Source organism: Coregonus clupeaformis, chromosome 1 (assembly GCF_020615455.1).
Source record: "Coregonus clupeaformis isolate EN_2021a chromosome 1, ASM2061545v1, whole genome shotgun sequence".
NCBI classification, from domain to species: domain Eukaryota; kingdom Metazoa; phylum Chordata; class Actinopteri; order Salmoniformes; family Salmonidae; genus Coregonus; species Coregonus clupeaformis.
Window position 1 is genome coordinate 90059072 of NC_059192.1, and position 25738 is coordinate 90084809.

The window sequence follows — 25738 nt, forward strand, 5'->3', positions numbered from 1 at the left end:
AGAGACCAGCAGGAGCAGGTGAAGGAGGATATGGAGGTACGTACTCAGAGCTGTGTTTGGGTTGATTGTGTGTGTGACTCAAAGCACACAGCAGTGTGTGTCAGCATTATACAGAGGCTCAACAGGGGGAGGGAACTGCTGAAGCACATCATTGTTAAACACTTAGTCATATTCACACAGAGCTGAGAAAACAGACACTGGGAATAGACAAGCCTAGTTTAACAGTTAGTCATATTCACACAGAGCTGAAACATAGACAAGCCTAGTTTAACAGTTAGTCATATCCCCACAGCACTGAAACATAGATAAGCCTAGTTTAACAGTTAGTCATATTCCCACAGAGCTGAAACATAGACAAGCCTAGTTTAACAGTTAGTCATATCCCCACAGAGCTGAAACAGAGACAAGCCTAATTTAACAGTTAGTCATATCCCCACAGCACTGAAACATAGATAAGCCTAGTTTAACAGTTAGTCATATCCCCACAGCACTGAAACATAGATAAGCCTAGTTTAACAGTTAGTCATATCCCCACAGCACTGAAACATAGACAAGCCTAGTTTAACAGTTAGTCATATCCCCACAGCACTGAACCATAGACAAGCCTAGTTTAACAGTTAGTCATATCCCTACAGCACTGAAACAGAGACAAGCCTAGTTTAACAGTTAGTCATATCCCTACAGCGCTGAAACAGAGACAAGCCTAGTTTAACAGTTAGTCATATCCCCACAGCACTGAAACATAGACAAGCCTAGTTTAACAGTTAGTCATATCCCCACAGCGCTGAAACATAGATAAGCCTAGTTTAACAGTTAGTCATATCCCCACAGAGCTGAAACAGAGACAAGCCTAGTTTAACAGTTAGTCATATCGCACAGCACTGAAACATAGATAAGCCTAGTTTAACAGTTAGTCATATCCCCACAGCACTGAAACATAGATAAGCCTAGTTTAACAGTTAGTCATATCCCCACAGAGCTGAAACAGAGACAAGCCTAGTTTAACAGTTATTCATATCCCCACAGCACTGAAATATAGATAAGCCTAGTTTAACAGTTAGGCATATCCCCACAGCACTGAAACATAGATAAGCCTAGTTTAACAGTTAGTAATATCCCCACAGCGCTGAAACATAGATAAGCCTAGTTTAACAGTTAGTCATATCCCCACAGCGCTGAAACATAGACAAGCCTAGTTTAACAGTTAGTCATATCCCCACAGCACTGAAACATAGACAAGCCTAGTTTAACAGTTAGTCATATCCCTACAGCACTGAAACAGAGACAAGCCTAGTTTAACAGTTAGTCATATCCCTACAGCACTGAAACATAGACAAGCCTAGTTTAACAGTTAGTCATATGCCCACAGCACTGAAACATAGACAAGCCTAGTTTAACAGTTAGTCATATCCCCACAGCACTGAAACATAGACAAGCCTAGTTTGACAGTTAGTCATATCCCCACAGCGCTGAAACATAGATAAGCCTAGTTTAACAGTTAGTCATATCCCACAGCACTGAAACATAGATAAGCCTAGTTTAACAGTTAGTCATATCCCCACAGAGCTGAAACATAGACAAGCCTAGTTTAACAGTTAGTCATATCCCCACAGCACTGAAACATAGACAAGCCTAGTTTAACAGTTAGTCATATCCCTACAGCACTGAAACAGAGACAACCCTAGTTTAACAGTTAGTCATATCCCTACAGCGCTGAAACAGAGACAAGCCTAGTTTAACAGTTAGTCATATCCCCACAGCACTGAAATATAGACAAGCCTATTTTAACAGTTAGTCATATCCCCACAGCACTGAAACATAGACAAGCCTATTTTAACAGTTAGTCATATCCCCACAGCACTGAAACATAGACAAGCCTAGTTTAACAGTTAGTCATATCCCTACAGCGCTGAAACAGAGACAAGCCTAGTTTAACAGTTAGTCATATCCCCACAGAGCTGAAACAGAGACAAGCCTAGTTTAACAGTTAGTCATATCCCCACAGCGCTGAAACATAGATAAGCCTAGTTTAACAGTTAGTCATATCCCTACAGCACTGAAACATAGATAAGCCTAGTTTAACAGTTAGTCATATCCCCACAGCACTGAAACATAGATAAGCCTAGTTTAACAGTTAGTCATATCCCTACAGCACTGAAACAGAGACAACCCTAGTTTAACAGTTAGTCATATCCCTACAGCACTGAAACATAGATAAGCCTAGTTTAACAGTTAGTAATATCCCAACAGCACTGAAACATAGATAAGCCTAGTTTAACAGTTAGTCATATCCCCACAGCGCTGAAACATAGATAAGCCTAGTTTAACAGTTAGTCATATCCCCACAGCACTGAAACATAGATAAGCCTAGTTTAACAGTTAGTCATATCCCCACAGCGCTGAAACATAGACAAGCCTAGTTTAACTGTTAGTCATATCCCCACAGCACTGAAACATAGACAAGCCTAGTTTAACAGTTAGTCATATCCCTACAGCGCTGAAACAGAGACAAGCCTAGTTTAACAGTTAGTCATATCACCACAGAGCTGAAACAGAGACAAGCCTAGTTTAACAGTTAGTCATATCCCCACAGCGCTGAAACAGAGACAAGCCTAGTTTAACAGTTCGTCATATCCCCACAGAGCTGAAACATAGACAAGCCTATTTTAACAGTTAGTCATATCCCCACAGCAATGAAACAGAGACAAGCCTAGTTTAACAGTTAGTCATATCCCCACAGCGCTGAAACATAGACAAGCCTAGTTTAACAGTTAGTCATATCCCCACAGCACTGAAACATAGACAAGCCTAGTTTAACAGTTAGTCATATCCCTACAGCACTGAAACAGAGACAAGCCTAGTTTAACAGTTAGTCATATCCCTACAGCACTGAAACATAGACAAGCCTAGTTTAACAGTTAGTCATATGCCCACAGCACTGAAACATAGACAAGCCTAGTTTAACAGTTAGTCATATCCCCACAGCACTGAAACATAGACAAGCCTAGTTTGACAGTTAGTCATATCCCCACAGCGCTGAAACATAGATAAGCCTAGTTTAACAGTTAGTCATATCCCACAGCACTGAAACATAGATAAGCCTAGTTTAACAGTTAGTCATATCCCCACAGAGCTGAAACATAGACAAGCCTAGTTTAACAGTTAGTCATATCCCCACAGCACTGAAACATAGACAAGCCTAGTTTAACAGTTAGTCATATCCCTACAGCACTGAAACAGAGACAACCCTAGTTTAACAGTTAGTCATATCCCTACAGCGCTGAAACAGAGACAAGCCTAGTTTAACAGTTAGTCATATCCCCACAGCACTGAAATATAGACAAGCCTATTTTAACAGTTAGTCATATCCCCACAGCACTGAAACATAGACAAGCCTATTTTAACAGTTAGTCATATCCCCACAGCACTGAAACATAGACAAGCCTAGTTTAACAGTTAGTCATATCCCTACAGCGCTGAAACAGAGACAAGCCTAGTTTAACAGTTAGTCATATCCCCACAGAGCTGAAACAGAGACAAGCCTAGTTTAACAGTTAGTCATATCCCCACAGCGCTGAAACATAGATAAGCCTAGTTTAACAGTTAGTCATATCCCTACAGCACTGAAACATAGATAAGCCTAGTTTAACAGTTAGTCATATCCCCACAGCACTGAAACATAGATAAGCCTAGTTTAACAGTTAGTCATATCCCTACAGCACTGAAACAGAGACAACCCTAGTTTAACAGTTAGTCATATCCCTACAGCACTGAAACATAGATAAGCCTAGTTTAACAGTTAGTAATATCCCAACAGCACTGAAACATAGATAAGCCTAGTTTAACAGTTAGTCATATCCCCACAGCGCTGAAACATAGATAAGCCTAGTTTAACAGTTAGTCATATCCCCACAGCACTGAAACATAGATAAGCCTAGTTTAACAGTTAGTCATATCCCCACAGCGCTGAAACATAGACAAGCCTAGTTTAACTGTTAGTCATATCCCCACAGCACTGAAACATAGACAAGCCTAGTTTAACAGTTAGTCATATCCCTACAGCGCTGAAACAGAGACAAGCCTAGTTTAACAGTTAGTCATATCCCCACAGAGCTGAAACAGAGACAAGCCTAGTTTAACAGTTAGTCATATCCCCACAGCGCTGAAACAGAGACAAGCCTAGTTTAACAGTTCGTCATATCCCCACAGAGCTGAAACATAGACAAGCCTATTTTTAACAGTTAGTCATATCCCCACAGCAATGAAACAGAGACAAGCCTAGTTTAACAGTTAGTCATATCCCCACAGCGCTGAAACAGAGACAAGCCTAGTTTAACAGTTAGTCATATCCCCACAGAGCTGAAACATAGACAAGCCTATGTTAACAGTTAGTCATATCCCCACAGCGCTGAAACAGAGACAAGGTTAGTTTAACAGTTAGTCATATCATCACAGCGCTGAAACAGAGACAAGACTAGCTTAACAGTTAGTCATATCCCCACAGCGCTGAAACAGAGACAAGCCTAGCTTGTTCTTACAATATAGACGATGCTCTCCCAGAAATAACAATGGTTTACTCTCTCTAGACTAGACTATCAAAACAAACATGTTTTCTGAAATAGTTTGAAGCGAGTCACCATGTATGACAGAACATGACAATACTGTGACAGGATCCAGTAGCACTATGTACGGTAGATAAGATGATCTCAGATGGCGACGGAGCCTGGTTGATATGGTGGCTGGTCTCTCAGATGGTCATCTGAGGACAACAAAACAAACAGTGTCTCTAATGAGGATCAATAGCTCATCCAACTGAGAGACAATTATCCTTGGAAGACCACTGGAGCCACTGAGTCCGGATCTTACTCAACAGCTAAAGGGGAGATAATATTATGGTCTGTTCAGGATTAGTACTACAGGACACTATTATCCTCAAGACACGGTTAGCCCATGGCTAAGCAGGAGAGGAGTTAAGACAGTGATATCCTGCAGGACCAATCTGCATGCTGAACAGTGGTATGATATTTGGTGCGTCCCAAATAACACCCTTTTCCCTTTATAGTGCACTACTTTTGACCACACTATAGGCCATGGTCAAAAGTAGTGCACTACATAGGGAATAGGGGTGCCGTTTGGGAAAGCATCCGTGGACACTAGGGCTAGATGACTCCTAGTCGTAGGGAGTGGAGGCGAAAGCATCAATGATTGATTGTATTGTCAGCTGAAGGGCTATTTGACTGGTTATGTTAAAACTAACTCATCTGACAGGAAAATCAGAACTGATATCTGACACCAGGAGTTCTCAAACCTCTCCTCGGGGACCCCAAGATGTTGCTCTGAACCATCTCACCTGATTGACCTAGGTGAAGGGCTTGGTGATTAGATGACAGGTTGAATCAGGTGTGTTAGCTGTGGAATAGTTAAATACATGGAACAGTTGGCGTCCTGAGGAGAGGTTGGAGAGTGTCTGGGGGTCCTGAGGAGAGGTTGGAGAACGACTGGGGGTCCTGAGGAGAGGTTGGAGAACGTCTGGAGTCCTGAGGAGAGGTTGGAGAACGACTGGGGGTCCTGAGGAGAGGTTGGAGAGTGTCTGGGGGTCCTGAGGAGAGGTTGGAGAACGACTGGGGGTCCTGAGGAGAGGTTGGAGAGTGTCTGGGGGTCCTGAGGAGAGGTTGGAGAACGACTGGGGGTCCTGAGGAGAGGTTGGAGAATGTCTGAGGGTCCTAAAGAAAGGTTGTAGAACTTATGGGGGTCCTGAGGAGACGTTGGAGAACGTCTGGAGTCCTGAGGAGAGGTTGGAGAACGTCTGGGGGTCCTGTTGAGAGGTTGGAGAATGTCTGAGGTCCTGAGGAGACATTGGAGAACTTCCGGGGGTCCTGGAGAGAGGTTGGTAAACGTCTGGGGGTCCTGAGGAGAGGTTGGAGAACGTCTGGGGGTCCTGAGGAGAGGTTGGAGAATGTCTGGGGGTCCTGAGGAGACATTGGAGAACAGCTGGGGGTCCTGAGGAGACGTTGGAGAACAACTGGGGGACCTGAGGAGACGTTGGAGAACGGCTGGGGGACCTGAGGAGACGTTGAAGAACGTCTGGGGGCCCTTAGGAGAGGTTGAAGAACGTCTGGGGATCCCGAGGAGACGTTGAAGAACCACTGTCTTATACAGTCTGATGCTCTGTATCTGTTCCTTCCCTCAGAGCCAGAGTATTATTGTAGCATTTGGTTATAGAGGTGAAACACTGGTGTTGGAAATTCAAATGAGATTAATCCGAGCCGTCTTTCCCTGGGTTGAGTGATATGTAGAGAGATGAGCAGCTGCAGTCGAAGTTGGCTGACAGCATCACATACAAACCTGTCTTTCTCTTGCAGACCAAATGCTTCATCTGCGGAATTGGAAACGACTACTTTGATACAGTTCCTCACGGCTTCGAAACCCACACCCTGCAGGAGCACAACTTGGCCAACTATCTGTGAGTAGAGACATACACTACCGGTCAAAAGTTTTAGAACACCTACTCATTCAAGGGTTTTTCTTAATTTTTACTATTTTCTACATTGTGGAATAGTGAAGACATCAAAACTATGAAATAACACATATGGAATCATGTAGTAACCAAAAAAGTGTTAAACAAATCAAAATATATTTAATATTTGAGATTCTTCAAATAGCCACCCTTTGCCTTGATGACAGCTTTGCACACTCTTGGCATTCTCTCAACCAGCTTAACCTGGAATGCTTTCCCAACAGTCTTGAATGAATTCCCACATATGCTGAGCACTTGTTGGCTGCTTTTCCTTCACTCTGCGGTCCGACTCATCCCAAACCATCTCAATTTGGTTGAGATCGGGGGATTGTGGAGGCCAGGTCATCTGATGCAGCAATCCATCACTCTCCTTCTTGGTAAAGTAAAAGTAAAATAGCCCTTACACAGCCTGGAGGTGTGTTGGGTCATTATCCTGTTGAAAAACAAATGATAGTCCCACTAAGCCCAAACCAGATGGGATGGCGTATCGCTGTAGAATGCTGTGGTAGCCATGCTGGTTAAGTGTGCCTTGAATTCTAAATAAATCACTGACAGTGTCACCAGCAAAGCACCACCACACCATAACACCTCCTCCTCCATACTTTATGGTGGGAAATACACATGCGGAGATCATCCGTTCACCCACACCGCGTCTCACAAAGACACAGCGGTTTGAACCAAAAATCTCCAATTTGGACTCCAGACCAAAGGACAAATTTCCACCAGTCTAATGTCTATTGCTCGTGTTTCTTGGCCCAAGCAAGTCTCTTCTTCTTATTGGTGTCCTTTAGTAGTGGATTCTTTGCAGCAATTTGACCATGAAGGCCTGATTCACACGGTCCCCTCTGAACAGTTGATGTTGAGATGTGTCTGTTACTTGAACTCTGTGAAGCATTTATTTGGGCTGCAATCTGAGGCTGGTAACTCTAATGAACTTATCCTCTGCAGCAGAGGTAACTCTGGGTCTTCCTTTCCTGTGGCGGTCCTCATGAGAGCCAGTTTCATCGTAGCGCTTGATGGGTTTTGCAACTGCAGTTGAAGAAACTTTCAAAGTTCTTGAAATGTTCCAGATTGACTGACCTTCATGTCTTAAAGTAATGATGGACTGTCGTTTCTCTTTGCTTATTTGAGCTGTTCTTGCCATAATATGGACTTGGTCTTTAATGTTGTCTTGTTGGTTCTGCAGAACCGCTAGAGTGAAAAGGAGTGGGGAGAGGGGGCATCCCTGTTGTGTTCCTCTTTCTAAGACTTTCCTGGAAGATAATCGCATGTCTCTGTGTTGCATTAGGAGGCTATTGATCACATACTCCTGCAGAGTAGAGACAAGATCAGGAGGTAGAGTGAATGAAACTGATTTCCTGCTTTATTCTGCTCTGCGTTCTGTTAAAGCGGCAATCAGCAGTTGAAGCCATAACCAAAGTGTTCTCCCCGCCTCTGTTTTGGTATAAAGATGAGGGATGGGGGCTGGAGAAATGTAACCACCCAGGGCTGACCATCCATGAGATCTAAATGATAGTGGAACCATGTTTTGAGGCTGTCCAGTGGTTGTTGACTTGTATTTTGGGTTGTGATGGAGTGTGACAGTTGAACAATCTGTCAGCTGTCTGATTGAAGCTAATTCTAAAAAAAACGTTCTGTTTTTCAGATTTTTTGTGATGTATCTCATTAACAAAGACGAAACAGAGCACACAGGCCAGGTAAGAGTCTAGGTTACACCCCAAATGGCACCCTATTCCCTATGTAGTGCACTCCTTTTTGAACAGGGCCCATAGGGCTCTAGTCAAATGTAGTGCACTACTATATAGGGAATAGGGTGTGATTTTGGACACAACTACACACAAAATAGACTTTTCCCTCCTTCATTCACAGAACAATGTTATTCCTCCCCAGTGGGTTAGCTATGCACCGCGCCTCAGAGGAGAAAACACGTTTATTGTTGAATCATCAGCATTATGCTCCATCACTCTCTGAACACACGCTTTGATTTGTAGAAAAGAGAACCATTTGACCTCAGGGAAATGACTACAACAAATACAAACTTGAAAGGGAACCATTTGACCTCAGGGAAATGACTACAACAAATACAAACTTGAAAGGGAACCATTTGACCTCAGGGAAATGACTACAACAAATACAAACTTGAAAGAGAACCATTTCACCTCAGGGAAATGACTACAACAAATACAGACGAGAAAGAGAACCAAACAATTGAAAAGGAAAAAGTAAAGACTGCAAAAAGACAAATCTCCAAATCCCTTAGGCCATTTGTGCAGGTTAGCATTTTCATTGCACCTTGCCTTAGTAAAGCTACAGTATCTTAGTAGAGAGACCATTGGCTTTTGACTGTAGTGGTATATTATCCTGGATGGTAGACCTCTTATCACTACTAGTTTATATTGAATGAACTGTCTGATACCCCCCCTCTCCTCTCCTCCCCTCCCCCCTCTCCTCTCCCCCCCTCTCTCTCCTCCCCTCCTCCTCTCTTTCCTTCCCTCTCTCCTTTCTCCCCTCCCTTCTCTCCCCTCCCCCTCTCTCTCTTTCCCTCTCTCTCCTTCCCTCTCTCTCTTCCCCTCTTTCTCCTCCCCTCTCTCTCCTTCCCTCTCTCTCCTCCCCTCTCTATCTTTCTCTCCTCCCCTCTCTCCCATCCTCTCTCTCCCCTCCCCTCCCCTCTCTCTCCTCCCCTCTCTCTCCTCCCCTCTCTCTCCTTCCATCTTTCTCCTTCCCTCCCTCTCTTTCCCCCTCTCTCCTCCCCTCTCTCTCATCCCCTCTCTATCTTTCCCTCTCTTTCCTTCCCTCTCTCTCCTCCCCTCTCTCTCCTCCCCTCTCTATCTTTCCCTCTCTCTCCTCCCCTCTCTCCCCTCCCCTCTCTCTCCGTCCATCTTTCTCCTCCCCTCTCTCTCTTTCCCTCTCTCTCCTCCCCTCTCTCTCCTCCCCTCTCTGTCTTTCTCTCTCTCTTTCCCTCTCCATCCTCCCCTCTCTCTCCTTCCCTCTCTCCCCTCCCCTCTCTCCCCTCCCCTCTCTCTCCTTCCATCTCACTCCTTCCCTCTCTCTCCTCCCCTCTCTCCCCTCCCCTCTCTCTCCTTCTCTCTTTCTCCTCCCCTCTTTCCCCTCCCCTCTCTCCCCTACCCTCTCTCTCCATCCATCTTTCTCCTCCCCTCTCTCTCCTTCCCTCTCTCTCCTCCCCTCTCTCTCCTTCCCTCTCTCTCCTCCCCTCTCTCTCCTTCCCTCTCTCTCCTCCCCTCTCTCTCCTCCCCTCTCTCCCCTCCCCTCTCTCTCCTCCCCTCTCTCTCCTTCCCTCTCTCCCCTCCCCTCTCTCCCCTCCCCTCTCTCTCCTTCCATCTCACTCCTTCCCTCTCTCTCCTCCCCTCTCTCCCCCCCCTCTCTCTCCTTCTCTCTTTCTCCTCCCCTCTTTCCCCTCCCCTCTCTCTCCTCCCCTCTCTCTCCTTCCCTCTCACTCCTTCCCTCTCTCTCCTCCCCTCTCTCCCCTACCCTCTCTCTCCGTCCATCTTTCTCCTCCCCTCTCTCTCCTTCCCTCCCCTCTCTATCTTTCCCTCTCTCCTTCCATCTTTCTCCTCCCCTCTCTCTCCTTCCCTCCCCTCTCTATCTTTCCCTCTCTCTCCTTCCATCTTTCTCCTCCCCTCTCTCTCCTTCCCTCCCCTCTCTATCTTTCCCTCTCTCTCCTTCCCTCTTTCTCCTTCCCTCTCTCTCCTCCCCTCTCTATCTTTCCCTCTCTCCTTCCATCTTTCTCCTCCCCTCTCTCTCCTTCCCTCCCCTCTCTATCTTTCCCTCTCTCTCCTTCCATCTTTCTCCTCCCCTCTCTCTCCTTCCCTCCCCTCTCTATCTTTCCCTCTCTCTCCTTCCATCTTTCTCCTCCCCTCTCTCTCCTTCCCTCCCCTCTCTATCTTTCCCTCTCTCTCCTTCCCTCTTTCTCCTTCCCTCTCTCTCCTCCCCTCTCTATCTTTCCTCTCTCCTTCCCTCTCTCTCCTCCCCTCTCTACTCTTTCCCTCTCTCCTTCCCTCTTTCTCCTCCCCTCTCTCTCCTCCCCTCTCTCTCCTCCCCTCTCTATCTTTCCTCTCTCTCCTCCCCTCTCTCCCCTCCCCTCTCTCTCCTTCTCTCTTTCTCCTCCCCTCTTTCCCCTCCCCTCTCTCTCCTCCCTCTCTCCCCTACCCTCTCTCTCCTCCCCTCTCTCCCCTACCCTCTCTCTCCGTCCATCTTTCTCCTCCCCTCTCTCTCCTTCCCTCCCCTCTCTCTCTTTCCCTCGCTCTCCTCCCCTCTCTCTTCTTCTTTTCCCTCTCTATCTTTCCCTCTCTCCTTCCATCTTTCTCCTCCCCTCTCTTTCCTTCCCTCCCCTCTCTCTCTTTCCCTCGCTCTCCTCCCCTCTCTCTCCTTCCCTCCCCTCTCTATCTTTCCCTCTCTCCTTCCCTCCCCTCTCTCTCCTTCTCTCTTTCTCCTCCCCTCTCTCTCCTCCCCTCTCTCTCCTCCCCTCTCTCTCCTTCTCTCTTTCTCCTCCCCTCTCTCTCCTCCCCTCTCTCTCCTCCCCTCTCTCTCCTTCCCTCTCTCTCCTCCCCTCTCTCTCCTCCCCTCTCTATCTTTCCCTCTCTCCTTCCATCTTTCTCCTCCCTCTCTCTCCTTCCCTTCCCTCTCTATCTCTCCCTCTCCCGTCTCCAGGAGTCGTATGTGTGGAAGATGTACCAGGAGCGGTGCTGGGAATTCTTCCCTGCCGGAGACTGTTTCCGGAAACAATACGAAGACCAGCTCAACTGATCAATTCATCAACTGATCAATTCAACTGACTACTGATCAACTCATCTATTGATCCAGATTCAGAGACTCGTCCTTTCTTACTGATCAATATGAAAGGCTGCTTCGTCACCTTCCTTCGTCAGCTAGCCCACGTTGTTTGGAATCCTTACCAGACACTGTACATAATAATATAATGATAATTGACTGTATAATGTCCTTCCTGGGTGCATTTGGAGAACAGGGCTGTGTTTTGACATGAGGACTTTGAGGACTCAATGCTTCATCTATACATTTGCTTTAATAATAGATTTAAATGATTGGAGGAAAGACGCAGAAGAAGAAAAACAAGGACGTTCCATTTGAAAAAGTAAAACCAAACTGCTTTGTGGACGGGACGGGTTTCTCCAGAGAACACATGAATGAATACAAAAGGCTGTTGCTCATCCTCTGCGCCTCAGGAATGACATGGTGTACAGTACATACATGTACAGAATACTGAGAGGAGATGAAGGCCAGGCCCAGTGGATGGAGAGCTGGACAGATGGGGACGTGATGAGGAAACGGTGCCTTACCAAGCCGGGTCTGAGCGGAGCTATGCAAGCTGGAGAAAAGAGGAACGTTTGGATGGCATCATCAACACATCAGCACATCATGTGGAGACTGCTACACAGGGCTGATATTTATGACATAACGATGGGAGTCTTTGTGTGTCTGAGAGACAGCGTGGACATAGTGTGTGTGTTGGAGATAAGACAAGGAGGGAGAGAGAGAGAGAGAGAGACAGAGAGAGGAGAGAGAGGAGAGGGAGAGAGAGAGAGAGGACATAGAGACAGAGAAAGAGAGAGATAGATATAGAGCAGAGAGACAGAGAGAGAGAGAGGAGAGAGACAGAGAGAGGAGAGAGAGACAGAGAGAGACAGAGAAAGGGAGAGGGAGAGAGAGAGGAGAGAGAGAGAGAGAGAGAGAGACAGAGAAAGGGAGAGGGAGAGAGAGAGGAGAGAGAGAGAGAGACAGAGAAAGGGAGAGGGAGAGAGAGAGGAGAGAGAGAGAGAGAGAGAGAGGAGAGAGAGAGAGAGAGAGAGAGAGGAGAGAGAGAGAGAGAGAGAGAGAGAGAGAGAGAGAGAGAGAGGAGAGAGAGAGAGAGAGAGAGAGGAGAGCATGTGAAGGAGAGAAGGAGAAGGAGTTCTGGACACTGTTCTCTCACCACTGGGGGGGTTGGGGGGTACGGCTCTTATGCAATCCAGCAACAGAGCAACTCTTTATATACAAGTTCTACAAAAAATCTCAGAAAACTTCAATATGAATCATTGCATGTTTATTATGCAAGTTTATAATGAAAAGTTTAAGAAATAGAGACGACGCAAGATTGATCTTTGTCACAACCAAAATGTTTTGTCTAGGTTTTAAGATGATTTCATTAAGATGATCTCTCTAGTATTTAGGTGTTGTGGGCTTCATTGTAAATAACAGACCATGTCATCAGCCAAGAATACTGATCAGATAATACTGGGTCATCTGCTTCTTTCATCCTCACCTGTGTTTTATTAATAAGGTAACGGCCCATAGTGCTTTGGGCAAAAGTAGTATACTATATAGGGAATAGGGGACCATTTGGGACGCCGGGTGTCTGACTCATTCTGATTGAAGCTGAAGCAATACTCATTCAGGGACTCATGGAAGATCATTATGTAAAGTGACAACAACATACAAGCCTGCCTCCATTTTGTTTCAGATCATTATGTAAAGTGACGACAACAACATACAAGCCTGCTCCATTTTAGTTTCAGATCATTATGTAAAGTGACAACAACATACAAGCCTGCTCCATTTTGTTTCAGATCATTATGTAAAATGACAACAACATACAAGCCTGCTCCATTTTAGTTTCAGATCATTATGTAAAGTGACAACAACATACAAGCCTGCCTCCATTTTGTTTCAGATCATTATGTAAAGTGACAACAACATACAAGCCTGCTCCATTTTGTTTCAGATCATTATGTAAAGTGACAACAACATACAAGCCTGCTCCATTTTAGTTTCAGATCATTATGTAAAGTGACAACAACATACAAGCCTGCTCCATTTTTGTTTCAGATCATTATGTAAAGTGACAACAAAACATACAAGCCTGCTCCATTTTAGTTTCAGATCATTATGTAAAGTGACAACAACAACATACAAGCCTGCTACATTTGGTTTCAGATCAAAGATGCCAATAAAGTTATTTTTTAAATCAAGTTAAGTACTTAATAAACTAAAGTGTTTTGGCATAGTTAGTAACCACTAGAAGCTCCTAATGGGGAGATGGCCACAGTATGTACACCAGCTGTAAGATAAGATATTCTTTCTGTTTACTATATAATAACGGCTCCTTTATCAAACCATTGCCAACTTTCATTCCCATGTCATTTACATCAAAAAATAGCTTTCTTACTTGTTATACAGAATAATGTGAAACCAATAACAGATTATGGGCCGCAGCTTCCTTAAGACTATAAGTGATCCAATATTTGACTCATGTAATGAATATTGAATACCAAGCTCACAATAATACCATGACAACCTGGCTCCACGGTAGTGGACCGTGTTGAGTTGTGAGTACCTGTGTGTGAACTGCTGTACAAGGGGAAGCTAAGATATTAATGGATCTGCATGATTTTGACAAATAAATGATTATTTATTGATGCGTGGAGAGGAGAACATTCTTGCCATGCTATAGTGAGAGGCTCAGCTCACTATGTACCCTTTATCAGTATATCTCTGGGGGGCCAGAGACCCTTTATCAGTACATCTCTGGGGGGCCAGGGACCCTTTATCAGTACATCTCTGGGGGGCCAGGGACCCTTTATCAGTACATCTCTGGGGGGCCAGGGACCCTTTATCAGTACATCTCTGGGGGGCCAGGGACCCTTTATCAGTACATCTCTGGGGGGCCAGGGACCCTTTATCAGTACATCTCTGGGGGGCCAGGGACCCTTTATCAGTACATCTCTGGGGGCCAGGGACCCTTTATCAGTACATCTCTGGGGGCCAGGGACCCTTTATCAGTACATCTCTGGGGGCCAGGGACCCTTTATCAGTACATCTCTGGGGGCCAGGGACTCTTTATCAGTACATCTCTGGGGGCCAGGGACCCTTTATCAGTACATCTCTGGGGGGCCAGGGATCCTTTATCAGTACATCTCTGGGGGGCCAGGGACCCTTTATCAGTACATCTCTGGGGGGCCAGGGAATGGAGGAGAGGAGAGGAGAGGAGAGGAGAGGAGAGGAGAGGAGAGGAGAGGAGAGGAGAGGAGAGGAGAGGAGAGGAGAGGAGAGGAGAGGAGAGGAGAGGAGAGGAGAGGAGAGAGCCCAGTGGCAGGGGGGAGGAGAGGAGGAGAGAGGAGAGGAGAGGAGAGGAGAGGAGAGGAGAGGAGAGGAGAGGAGAGGAGAGGAGAGGAGAGGAGAGAGAGGGAGAGGAGAGGAGAGGAGGGAGAGGAGAGGAGAGGAGAGGAGAGGAGAGGAGAGAGCAAAAAAGACAGTGGCAGGGGGAGGAGAGGAGGAGAGGAGGAGAGGAGAGGAGAGGAGAGGAGGAGAGAGAGGAGAGGAGAGGAGAGGAGAGGAGAGGAGAGGAGAGGAGAGGAGAGGAGAGGAGAGGAGAGGAGAGGAGAGGAGAGGAGAGGAGAGGAGAGGAGAGGAGAGGAGAGGAGAGGAGAGGAGAGGAGAGGAGAGGAGAGGGGGACAGTTGCTTGTCTAATAAATGTGACTGGACCACTGTTTTCTCTTTAACCTGCTGTCAACACTCTTCTGACCTTCTGTATCCGTCCCAACCAGACACAGGCAGACTTGACTGTACATATAATGAATTGGTAGTGCTTAGGAGTAGAGATGACCATCCCGTTTGAAGATGGCCATCCACGTGGAATAGAAAAGCCCAAAGACCTGAACCCAAGTCTGTGACCTGAAGGTGAGTGTCAGATAGGAGAACCAGAAAGCACAGCAGTATTCATAATGACCATATTATTACAGGAGACACCACTATATCAGCAGTATTCATAATGACCATATTATTACAGGAGACACCACTATATCAGCAGTATTCATAATGACCATATTATTACAGGAGACACCACTATATCAGCAGTATTCATAATGACCATATTATTACAGATACAGGAGACACCACTATATCAGCAGTATTCATAATGACCATATTATTACAGATACAGGAGACACCACTATATCAGCAGTATTCATAATGACCATATTATTACAGGAGACACCACTATATCAGCAGTATTCATAATGACCATATTATTACAGGAGACACCACTATATCAGCAGTATTCATAATGACCATATTATTACAGATACAGGAGACACCACTATATCAGCAGTATTCATAATGACCATATTATTACAGGAGACACCACTATATCAGCAGTATTCATAATGACCATATTATTACAGGAGACACCACTGTATCAGCAGTATTCATAATGACCATATTATTACAGGAGACACCACTATATCAGCAGTATTCACAATGACCATATTATTACAGGAGACACCACTATATCAGCAGTATTCATAATGACCATATTATTACAGGAGACACCACTATATCAGCAGTATTCATAATGACCATATTATTACAGATACAGGAGACACCACTATAACAGCAGTATTCATAATGACCATATTATAAGATACAGAAGAGACACCACTATATCAACAGTATTCATAATGACCATATTATTACAGGAGACACCACTATATCAGCAGTATTCATAATGACCATATTATACAGATACAGGAGACACCACTATATCAGCAGTATTCATAATGACCATATTATTACAGGAGACACCACTATATCAGCAGTATTCATAATGACCATATTATTACAGGAGACACCACTATATCAGCAGTATTCATAATGACCATATTATAATACAGGAGACACCACTATATCAGCAGTATTCATAATGACCATATTATTACAGGAGACACCACTATATCAGCAGTATTCATAATGACCATATTATTACAGGAGACACCACTATATCAGCAGTATTCATAATGACCATATTATATACAGGAGACATCACTATATCAGCAGTATTCATAATGACCATATTATTACAGGAGACACCACTATATCAGCAGTATTCATAATGACCATATTATTACAGGAGACACCACTATATCAGCAGTATTCATAACGACCATATTATTTACAGGAGACACCACTATATCAGCAGTATTCATAATGACCATATTATTACAGGAGACACCACTATATCAGCAGTATTCATAATGACCATATTATTACAGGAGACACCACTATATCAGCAGTATTCATAATGACCATATTATTACAGGAGACACCACTATATCAGCAGTATTCATAATGACCATATTATTACAGATACAGGAGACACCACTATATCAGCAGTATTCATAATGACCATATTATTACAGGAGACACCACTATATCAGCAGTATTCATAATGACCATATTATAATACAGGAGACACCACTATATCAGCAGTATTCATAATGACCATATTATTACAGGAGACACCACTATATCAGCAGTATTCATAATGACCATATTATTACAGGAGACACCACTATATCAGCAGTATTCATAATGACCATATTATTACAGGAGACACCACTATATCAGCAGTATTCATAATGACCATATTATAATACAGGAGACACCACTATATCAGCAGTATTCATAATGACCATATTATTACAGATACAGGAGACACCACTATATCAGCAGTATTCATAATGACCATATTATTACAGGAGACACCACTATATCAGCAGTATTCATAATGACCATATTATTACAGGAGACACCACTATATCAGCAGTATTCATAATGACCATATTATTACAGGAGACACCACTATATCAGCAGTATTCATAATGACCATATTATTACAGGAGACACCACTATATCAGCAGTATTCATAATGACCATATTATATACAGGAGACACCACTATATCAGCAGTATTCATAATGACCATATTATTACAGGAGACACCACTATATCAGCAGTATTCATAATGACCATATTATTACAGAACAGGAGACACCACTATATCAGCAGTATTCATAATGACCATATTATTACAGGAGACACCACTATATCAGCAGTATTCATAATGACCATATTATTACAGGAGACACCACTATATCAGCAGTATTCATAATGACCATATTATTACAGGAGACACCACTATATCAGCAGTATTCATAATGACCATATTATATACAGGAGACACCACTATATCAGCAGTATTCATAATGACCATATTATTACAGGAGACACCACTATATCAGCAGTATTCATAATGACCATATTATTACAGGAGACACCACTATATCAGCAGTATTCATAATGACCATATTATTACAGGAGACACCACTATATCAGCAGTATTCATAATGACCATATTATAAATACAGGAGACACCACTATATCAGCAGTATTCATAATGACCATATTATTACAGATACAGGAGACACCACTATATCAGCAGTATTCATAATGACCATATTATTACAGATACAGGAGACACCACTATATCAGCAGTATTCATAATGACCATATTATTACAGGAGACACCACTATATCAGCAGTATTCATAATGACCATATTATTACAGGAGACACCACTATATCAGCAGTATTCATAATGACCATATTATTACAGGAGACACCACTATATCAGCAGTATTCATAATGACCATATTATTACAGATACAGGAGACACCACTATATCAGCAGTATTCATAATGACCATATTATTACAGGAGACACCACTATATCAGCAGTATTCATAATGACCATATTATTACAGGAGACACCACTATATCAGCAGTATTCATAATGACCATATTATTACAGATACAGGAGACACCACTATATCAGCAGTATTCATAATGACCATATTATTACAGGAGACACCACTATATCAGCACTATTCATAATGACCATATTATTACAGGAGACACCACTATATCAGCAGTATTCATAATGACCATATTATATACAGGAGACACCACTATATCAGCAGTATTCATAATGACCATATTATTACAGGAGACGCCACTATATCAGCAGTATTCATAATGACCATATTATTACAGGAGACACCACTATATCAGCAGTATTCATAATGACCATATTATTACAGGAGACACCACTATATCAGCAGTATTCATAATGACCATATTATTACAGAGAGACACCACTATATCAGCAGTATTCATAATGACCATATTATTAAAGATACAGGAGACACCACTATATCAGCAGTATTCATAATGACCATATTATTACAGGAGACACCACTATATCAGCAGTATTCATAATGACCATATTATTACAGGAGACACCACTATATCAGCAGTATTCATAATGACCATATTATTACAGGAGACACCACTATATCAGCAGTATTCATAATGACCATATTATTACAGGAGACACCACTATATCAGCAGTATTCATAATGACCATATTATTACAGATACAGGAGACACCACTATATCAGCAGTATTCATAATGACCATATTATTACAGGAGACACCACTATATCAGCAGTATTCATAATGACCATATTATTACAGATACAGGAGACACCACTATATCAGCAGTATTCATAATGACCATATTATAGTACAGGAGACACCACTATATCAGCAGTATTCATAATGACCATATTATTACAGGAGACACCACTATATCAGCAGTATTCATAATGACCATATTATATACAGGAGACACCACTATATCAGCAGTATTCATAATGACCATATTATAGTACAGGAGACACCACTATATCAGCAGTATTCATAATGACCATATTATTACAGGAGACACCACTATATCAGCAGTATTCATAATGACCATATTATTACAGATACAGGAGACACCACTATATCAGCAGTATTCATAATGACCATATTATTACAGGAGACACCACTATATCAGCAGTATTCATAATGACCATATTATTACAGATACAGGAGACACCACTATATCAGCAGTATTCATAATGACCATATTATTACAGATACAGGAGACATCACTATATCAGCAGTATTCATAATGACCATATTATTACAGGAGACACCACTATATCAGCAGTATTCATAATGACCATATTATTACAGGAGACACCACTATATCAGCAGTATTCATAATGACCATATTATTACAGATACAGGAGACACCACTATATCAGCAGTATTCATAATGACCATATTATTGACAGGAGACACCACTATATCAGCAGTATTCATAACACTATGGGCCCTGAACAGAACACTATGGGCCCTGAACAGAACACTATGGGCCCTGGACAGAACACTATGGGCCCTGGACAGAACACTATGGGCCCTGAACAGAACACTATGGGCCCTGAACAGAACACTGTGGGCCCTGAACCAGAACACTATGGGCCCTGGACAGAACACTATGGGCCCTGAACAGAACACTATGGGCCCTGAACAGAACACTGTGGGCCCTGAACAGAACACTATGGGCCCTGGACAGAACACTATGGGCCCTGGACAGAACACTATGGGCCCTGGACAGAACACTATGGGCCCTGGACAGAACACTATGGGCCCTGAACAGAACACTATGGGCCCCTGAACAGAACACTGTGGGCCCTGAAGCCAGAACACTATGGCCCCTGGACAGTACTATGGGCCCTGAACAGAACACTATGGGCCCTGAACAGAACACTATGGACCCTGAACAGAACACTATGGGCCCTGAACAGAACACTATGGGCCCGGAACAGAACACTATGGACCCTGAACAGAACACTATGGGCCCGGGACAGAAGTAGTACACTATACATGGAACAGGGTGCCATGTGGGACACATCTTAGTTTCAAACAATACTGAACAAAACAATCCACCCAATTCACTAGCCAATTATTTTTCCCCCTGGCAGGTTGACCTGTCTCTTCCAGACACTGAGGAACTAAGTCAGGCTGTAATGAGTGTTTGTGTCAACTTCAGGGGACTGACCTGTCATCTCATGGTGTTTATACTCAGAACCACGGTACCACTGTTAGCAGAGCGGTTCCTATAGGTGTTCATGGTGTTTATGCCAGAACCACGGTACCACTGGTAGCAGAGCGGTTCCTATAGGTGTTCATGGTGTTTATACCAGAATCACGGTACCACTGTTAGCAGAGCGGTTCCTATAGGTGTTCATGGTGTTTATACCAGAACCACGGTACCACTGTTAGCAGAGCGGTTCCTATAGGTGTTCATGGTGTTTATACCAGAACCACGGTACCACTGTTAGCAGAGCGGTTCCTATAGGTGTTCATGGTGTTTATACCAGAACCACGGTACCACTGTTAGCAGAGCGGTTCCTATAGGTGTTTATACCAGAACCACAGTACCACTGTTAGCAGAGCGGTTCCTATAGGTGTTCATGGTGTTTACACCAGAACCACGGTACCACTGTTAGCAGAGCGGTTCCTATAGGTGTTCATGGTGTTTACACCAGAACCACAGTACCACTGTTAGCAGAGCGGTTCCTATAGGTGTTCATGGTGTTTATACCAGAACCACGGTACCACCGTTAGCAGAGCGGTTCTATAGGTGTTCATGGTGTTTATACCAGAACCACAGTACCACTGTTAGCAGAGCGGTTCCACTAGGGTGTTCATGGTGTTTATACCAGAACCATGGTACCACTGTTAGCAGAGCGGTTCCTATAGGTGTTCATGGTGTTTATACCAGAACCACGGTACCACTGTTAGCAGAGCGGTTCCTATAGGTGTTCATGGTGTTTATACCAGAACCACGGTACCACTGTTAGCAGAGCGGTTCCTATAGGGTGTTCATGGTGTTTATACCAGAACCACAGTACCACTGTTAGCAGAGCGGTTTCCATGGGTGTTCATGGTGTTTATACCAGAACCACAGTACCACTGTTAGCAGAGCGGTTCCTATAGTGTTTATGACCAGAACCACAGTACCACTGTTAGCAGAGCGGTTCCTATAGGTGTTCATGGTGTTTACACTCAGAACCACAGTACCACTGTTAGCAGAGCGGTTCCTATAGGTGTTCAGTGGTGTTTACACCCAGAACCACGCACCACTGTTAGCAGAGCGGGTTCCTATAGGTGTTCATGGTGTTTATACCAGAACCACGGTACCACTGTTAGCAGAGCGGGTTCCTAAGGTGTTCATGGTGTTTATACCAGAACCACGGTACCACTGTTAGCAGAGCGGTTCCTATAGGTGTTCATGGTGTTTATACCAGAACCACGGTACCACTGTTAGCAGAGCGGTTCCTATAGGTGTTCATGGTGTTTATACCAGAACCACGGTACCACTGTTAGCAGAGCGGATTTCTATAGGCGTTCATGGTGTTTATCACAGAACCACGGTACCACTATTAGCAGGCGGTTCCTATATGTGTTTATACCAGAACCACGGTACCACTGTTAGTAGAGCGGTTCCTATAGGTGTTCATGGTGTTTATACCAGAACCATGGTACCACTGTTAGCAGAGCGGTTCCTATAGGCGTTCATGGTGTTTATACCAGAACCACGGTACCACTGTTAGCAGAGCGGTTCCTATAGTGTGTTCATGGTGTTTATACCAGAACCACGGTACCACTGTTAGCAGAGCGGTTTCTATAGGTGTTCATGGTGTTTATACCAGAACCACTGTACCACTGTTAGCAGAGCGGTTCCTATAGGTGTTCATGGTGTTTATACCAGAACCACGGTACCACCCTGTTAGCAGAGCGGTTCCTATAGGTGTTCATGGTGTTTATACCAGAACCACGGTACCACTGTTATGCAGAGCGGTTCCTATAGGTGTTCATGGTGTTTATATCAGAACCACGGTACCACTGTTAGCAGAACGGTTCCTATAGGTGTTTATACCAGAACCACGGTACCACTGTTAGCAGAGCGGTTCCTATAGGTGTTCATGGAATATAGGATGTGTCAAGCCTTCTATATATACCAATAAAGAAGAGTCATTTACACCTTTTCCACACTGTTGTTTTTAATCTACTTCATTATCCACACCTTTTATCCACTGACTGAACCTATTTGTTGCTTCACACTCAACCTGGTATTGACTGATAGGATTGATCAAGCTGAGAGCAGGTGAAATGTGTTTTGGCTTCCTGTCTGTTGAAATGTTGGCTTAAGAGGTCTAAATGTTTAGAGCTCTCAGTCCCCTACGGACTCTCTTCCCCTCTCGATTCCCCTCTCTACCCATCTTCCTCTCTTTCCCCTCTCGTTCCCTCTCTACCCATCTTCCTCTCTCCCCTCTCTCTCTCCCTCTCTCTCTATCTCTACCTCTCTCTCTCTTTCTCTCTACCTCTCTCTCCCTCCCTCTCTAGCTCTCTCTCTCTCTCCCCCCTCTCTCTCTCTCTCTCTCCCCCCTCTCTCTCTCTCTTCTCTCCCTCTCCCTCCCCCCTCTCCTCTCTCTCTCTCTCTCTCTCTCTCTCTCTCTCTCTCTCTCTCTCTCTCTCTCTCTCTCTCTCTCTCTCTCCCTCTCTCTCTACTTCCCTCCTCTCTCTGCCTCTCTCTCCCCTCTTCTCTCTCCCTCTCTCTCTCCCTCTACCTCTCTCTACCTCTCTCGCGCTCCCTCTCTCTCCTCAGTCAGTCAGTCTCTCTCCATCAGTGTTTTGATGTGGAACTAACCTGCTCTGGAGGACAGATAACAGCAGCATTCTAATCTTGCTGCACAGTATCTCCTGGAGATATCCTCCCTCCCTCCCTCCCTCCTCCCTCCATCCCCCTCCCTCCCTCCATCCCTCCCTCCCTCCCCTCCCTCCCTCCCTCCCTCCCTCCTCATCCATCCATCCATCCAATCCATCCATCCTTCCATCCATCCATCCTCCCTTCCTTCAGACTTTATCTGTCAGTGACTGTTGACGCTTGAAGCAGTTTTTCTGTATCTGTCTGCCCTCAATGATTCTGAAGGGTTGTAGTGTCAGGTTAGAGTGGCTGCTAGTTAGTTAATGTGAAGGGTTGTAGTGTCAGGTTAGAGTGGCTGCTAGTTAGTTAATGTGAAGGGCTGTAGTGTCAGGGTTAGAGTGGCTGCTAGTTAGTTAATGTGAAGGGTTGTAGTGTCAGGTTAGAGTGGCTGCTAGTTAGTTAATGTGAAGGGTTGTAGTGTCAGGTTAGAGTGGCTGCTAGTTAGTTAATGTGAAGGGTTGTAGTGTCAGGTTAGAGTGGCTGCTAGTTAGTTAATGTGAAGGGGCTGTAGTGTCAGGTTAGAGTGGCTGCTAGTTAGTTAATGTGAAGGGTTGTAGTGTCAGGTTAGAGTGGCTGCTAGTTAGTTAATGTGAAGGGTTGTAGTGTCAGGTTAGAGTGGCTGCGTAGTTAGTTAATGTGAAGGGTTGTAGTGTCAGGTTAGAGTGGCTGCTAGTTAGTTAATGTGAAGGGCTGTAGTGTCAGGTTAGAGTGGCTGCTAGTTAGTTAATGTGAAGGGTTGTAGTGTCAGGTTAGGAGTGGCTGCTAGTTAGTTAATGTGAAGGGTTGTAGTGTCAGGTTAGAGTGGCTGCTAGTTGAGTTAATGTGAAGGGTTGTAGTGTCAGGTTAGAGTGGCTGCTAGTTAGTTAATGTGAAGGGTTGTAGTGTCAGGTTAGAGTGGCTGCTAGTTAGTTAATGTGAAGGGGGCTGTAGTGTCAGGTTAGAGTGGCTGCTAGTTAGTTAATGTGAAGGGTTGTAGTGTCAGGTTAGAGTGGCTGCTAGTTAGTTAATGTGAAGGGTTGTAAGTGTCAGGTTAGAGTGGCTGCTAGTTAGTTAATGTGAAGGGTTGTAGTGTCAGGTTAGAGTGGCTGCTAGTTAGTTAATGTGAAGGGTTGTAGTGTCAGGTTAGAGTGGCTGCTAGTTAGTTAATGTGAAGGGTTGTGGTGTCAGGTTAGAGTGGCTGCTAGTTAGTTAATGTGAAGGGTTGTAGTGTCAGGTTAGAGTGGCTGCTGAGTTAGTTAATGTGAAGGGTTGTAGTGTCAGGTTAGGAGTGGCTGCTAGTTAGTTAATGTGAAGGGTTGTGAGTTGTCAGGTTAGAGTGGCTGCTAGTTGGTTAATGTGAAGGGTTGTAGTGTCAGGTTGGGAGTGGCTACTAGTTAGTTAATGTGAAGGGGTTGTAGTGTCAGGTTAGAGTGGCTGCTAGTTAGTTAATGTGAAGGGTTGTAGGTCAGGTTAGAGTGGCTGCTAGTTAGTTAATGTGAAGGGGTTGTAGTGTCAGGTTAGAGTGGCTACTAGTTAGTTAATGTGAAGGGTTGTAGTGTCAGGTTAGAGTGGCTGCTAGTTAGAGTTAAGTGAAGGGTTGTAGTGTCAGGTTAGAGTGGCTGCTAGTAAGTTAAGTGTGAAGGGTTGTAGTGTCAGGTTAGAGTGGCTGCTAGTTAGTTAATGTGAAGGGTTGTGGTGTCAGGTTAGAGTGGCTACTAGTTAGTTAATGAAGGGTTGTAGTGTCAGGTTAGAGTGGCTGCTAGTTAGTTAATGTGAAGGGGTTGTAGTGTCCGGTTAGAGTGGCTACTAGTTAGTTAACGTGAAGGGTTGTAGTGTAAGGTTAGAGTGGCTGCTAGTTAGTTAACGTGAAGGGTTGTAGTGTCAGGTTAGAGTGGCTGCTAGTTAGTTAATGTGAAGGGTTGTAGTGTAGGTTAGAGTGGCTTTGCTTAGTTAGTTAATGTGAAGGGTTGTAGTGTCAGGTTAGAGTGGCTGCTAGTTAGTTAATGTGAAGGGGTTGTAGTGTCAGGTTAGAGTGGCTGCTAGTTAGTTAATGTGAAGGGTTGTAGTGTCAGGTTAGAGTGGCTGCTAGTTAGTTAAGTGAAGGGTTGTAGTGTCAGGTTAGAGTGGCTGCTAGTTGAGTTAATGTGAAGGGTTGTAGTGTCAGGTTAGGAGTGGCTGCTAGTTAGTTAATGTGAAGGGTTGTAGTGTCAGGTTAGAGTGGCTACTAGTTAGTTAATGTGAAGGGTTGTAGTGTCAGGTTAGAGTGGCTGCTAGTTAGTTAATGTGAAGGGTTGTAGTGTCAGGTTAGAGTGGCTGCTAGTTAGTTAATGTGAAGGGTTGTAGTGTCAGTTAGAGTGGCTGCTAGTTAGTTAATGTGAAGGGGTTGTAGTGTCAGGTTAGAGTGGCTGCTAGTTAGTTAATGTGAAGGGTTGTAGTGTCAGGTTAGAGTGGCTGCTAGTTAGTTAATGTGAAGGGTTGTAGTGTCAGGTTAGAGTGGCTGCTAGTTAGTTAATGTGAAGGGTTGTAGTGTCAGGTTAGAGTGGCTGCTAGTTAGTTAATGTGAAGGGTTGTAGTGTCAGGTTAGAGTGGCTACTAGTTAGTTAATGTGAAGGGTTGTAGTGTCAGGTTAGAGTGGCTGCTAGTTAGTTAATGTGAAGGGGTTGCTGAGTGTCAGGTTAGAGTGGCTACTAGTTAGTTAATGTGAAGGGTTGTAGTGTCAGGTTAGAGTGGGCTA

At 44.2% G+C, this 25738-nt stretch overlaps 1 protein-coding gene across 1 annotated transcript in view; it reads left to right on the plus strand.

The window, feature by feature from the left end:
- LOC121565307 (ryanodine receptor 2) overlaps positions 1 to 12066 on the plus strand; it is a 77821-nt gene extending 65755 nt beyond the window's left edge. The window contains exons 22-25 of the mRNA XM_045223296.1: positions 1 to 36; positions 6363 to 6463; positions 8163 to 8214; positions 11186 to 12066. The exon at positions 1 to 36 is cut by the window's left edge and continues 29 nt beyond it. Coding sequence (XP_045079231.1) covers positions 1 to 36; positions 6363 to 6463; positions 8163 to 8214; positions 11186 to 11281 — 285 coding nt within the window. The 3' untranslated portion in view covers positions 11282 to 12066. The remainder of the gene's footprint in view (positions 37 to 6362; positions 6464 to 8162; positions 8215 to 11185) is intronic.
- The last annotated feature ends 13672 nt before the right edge of the window (positions 12067 to 25738 follow it).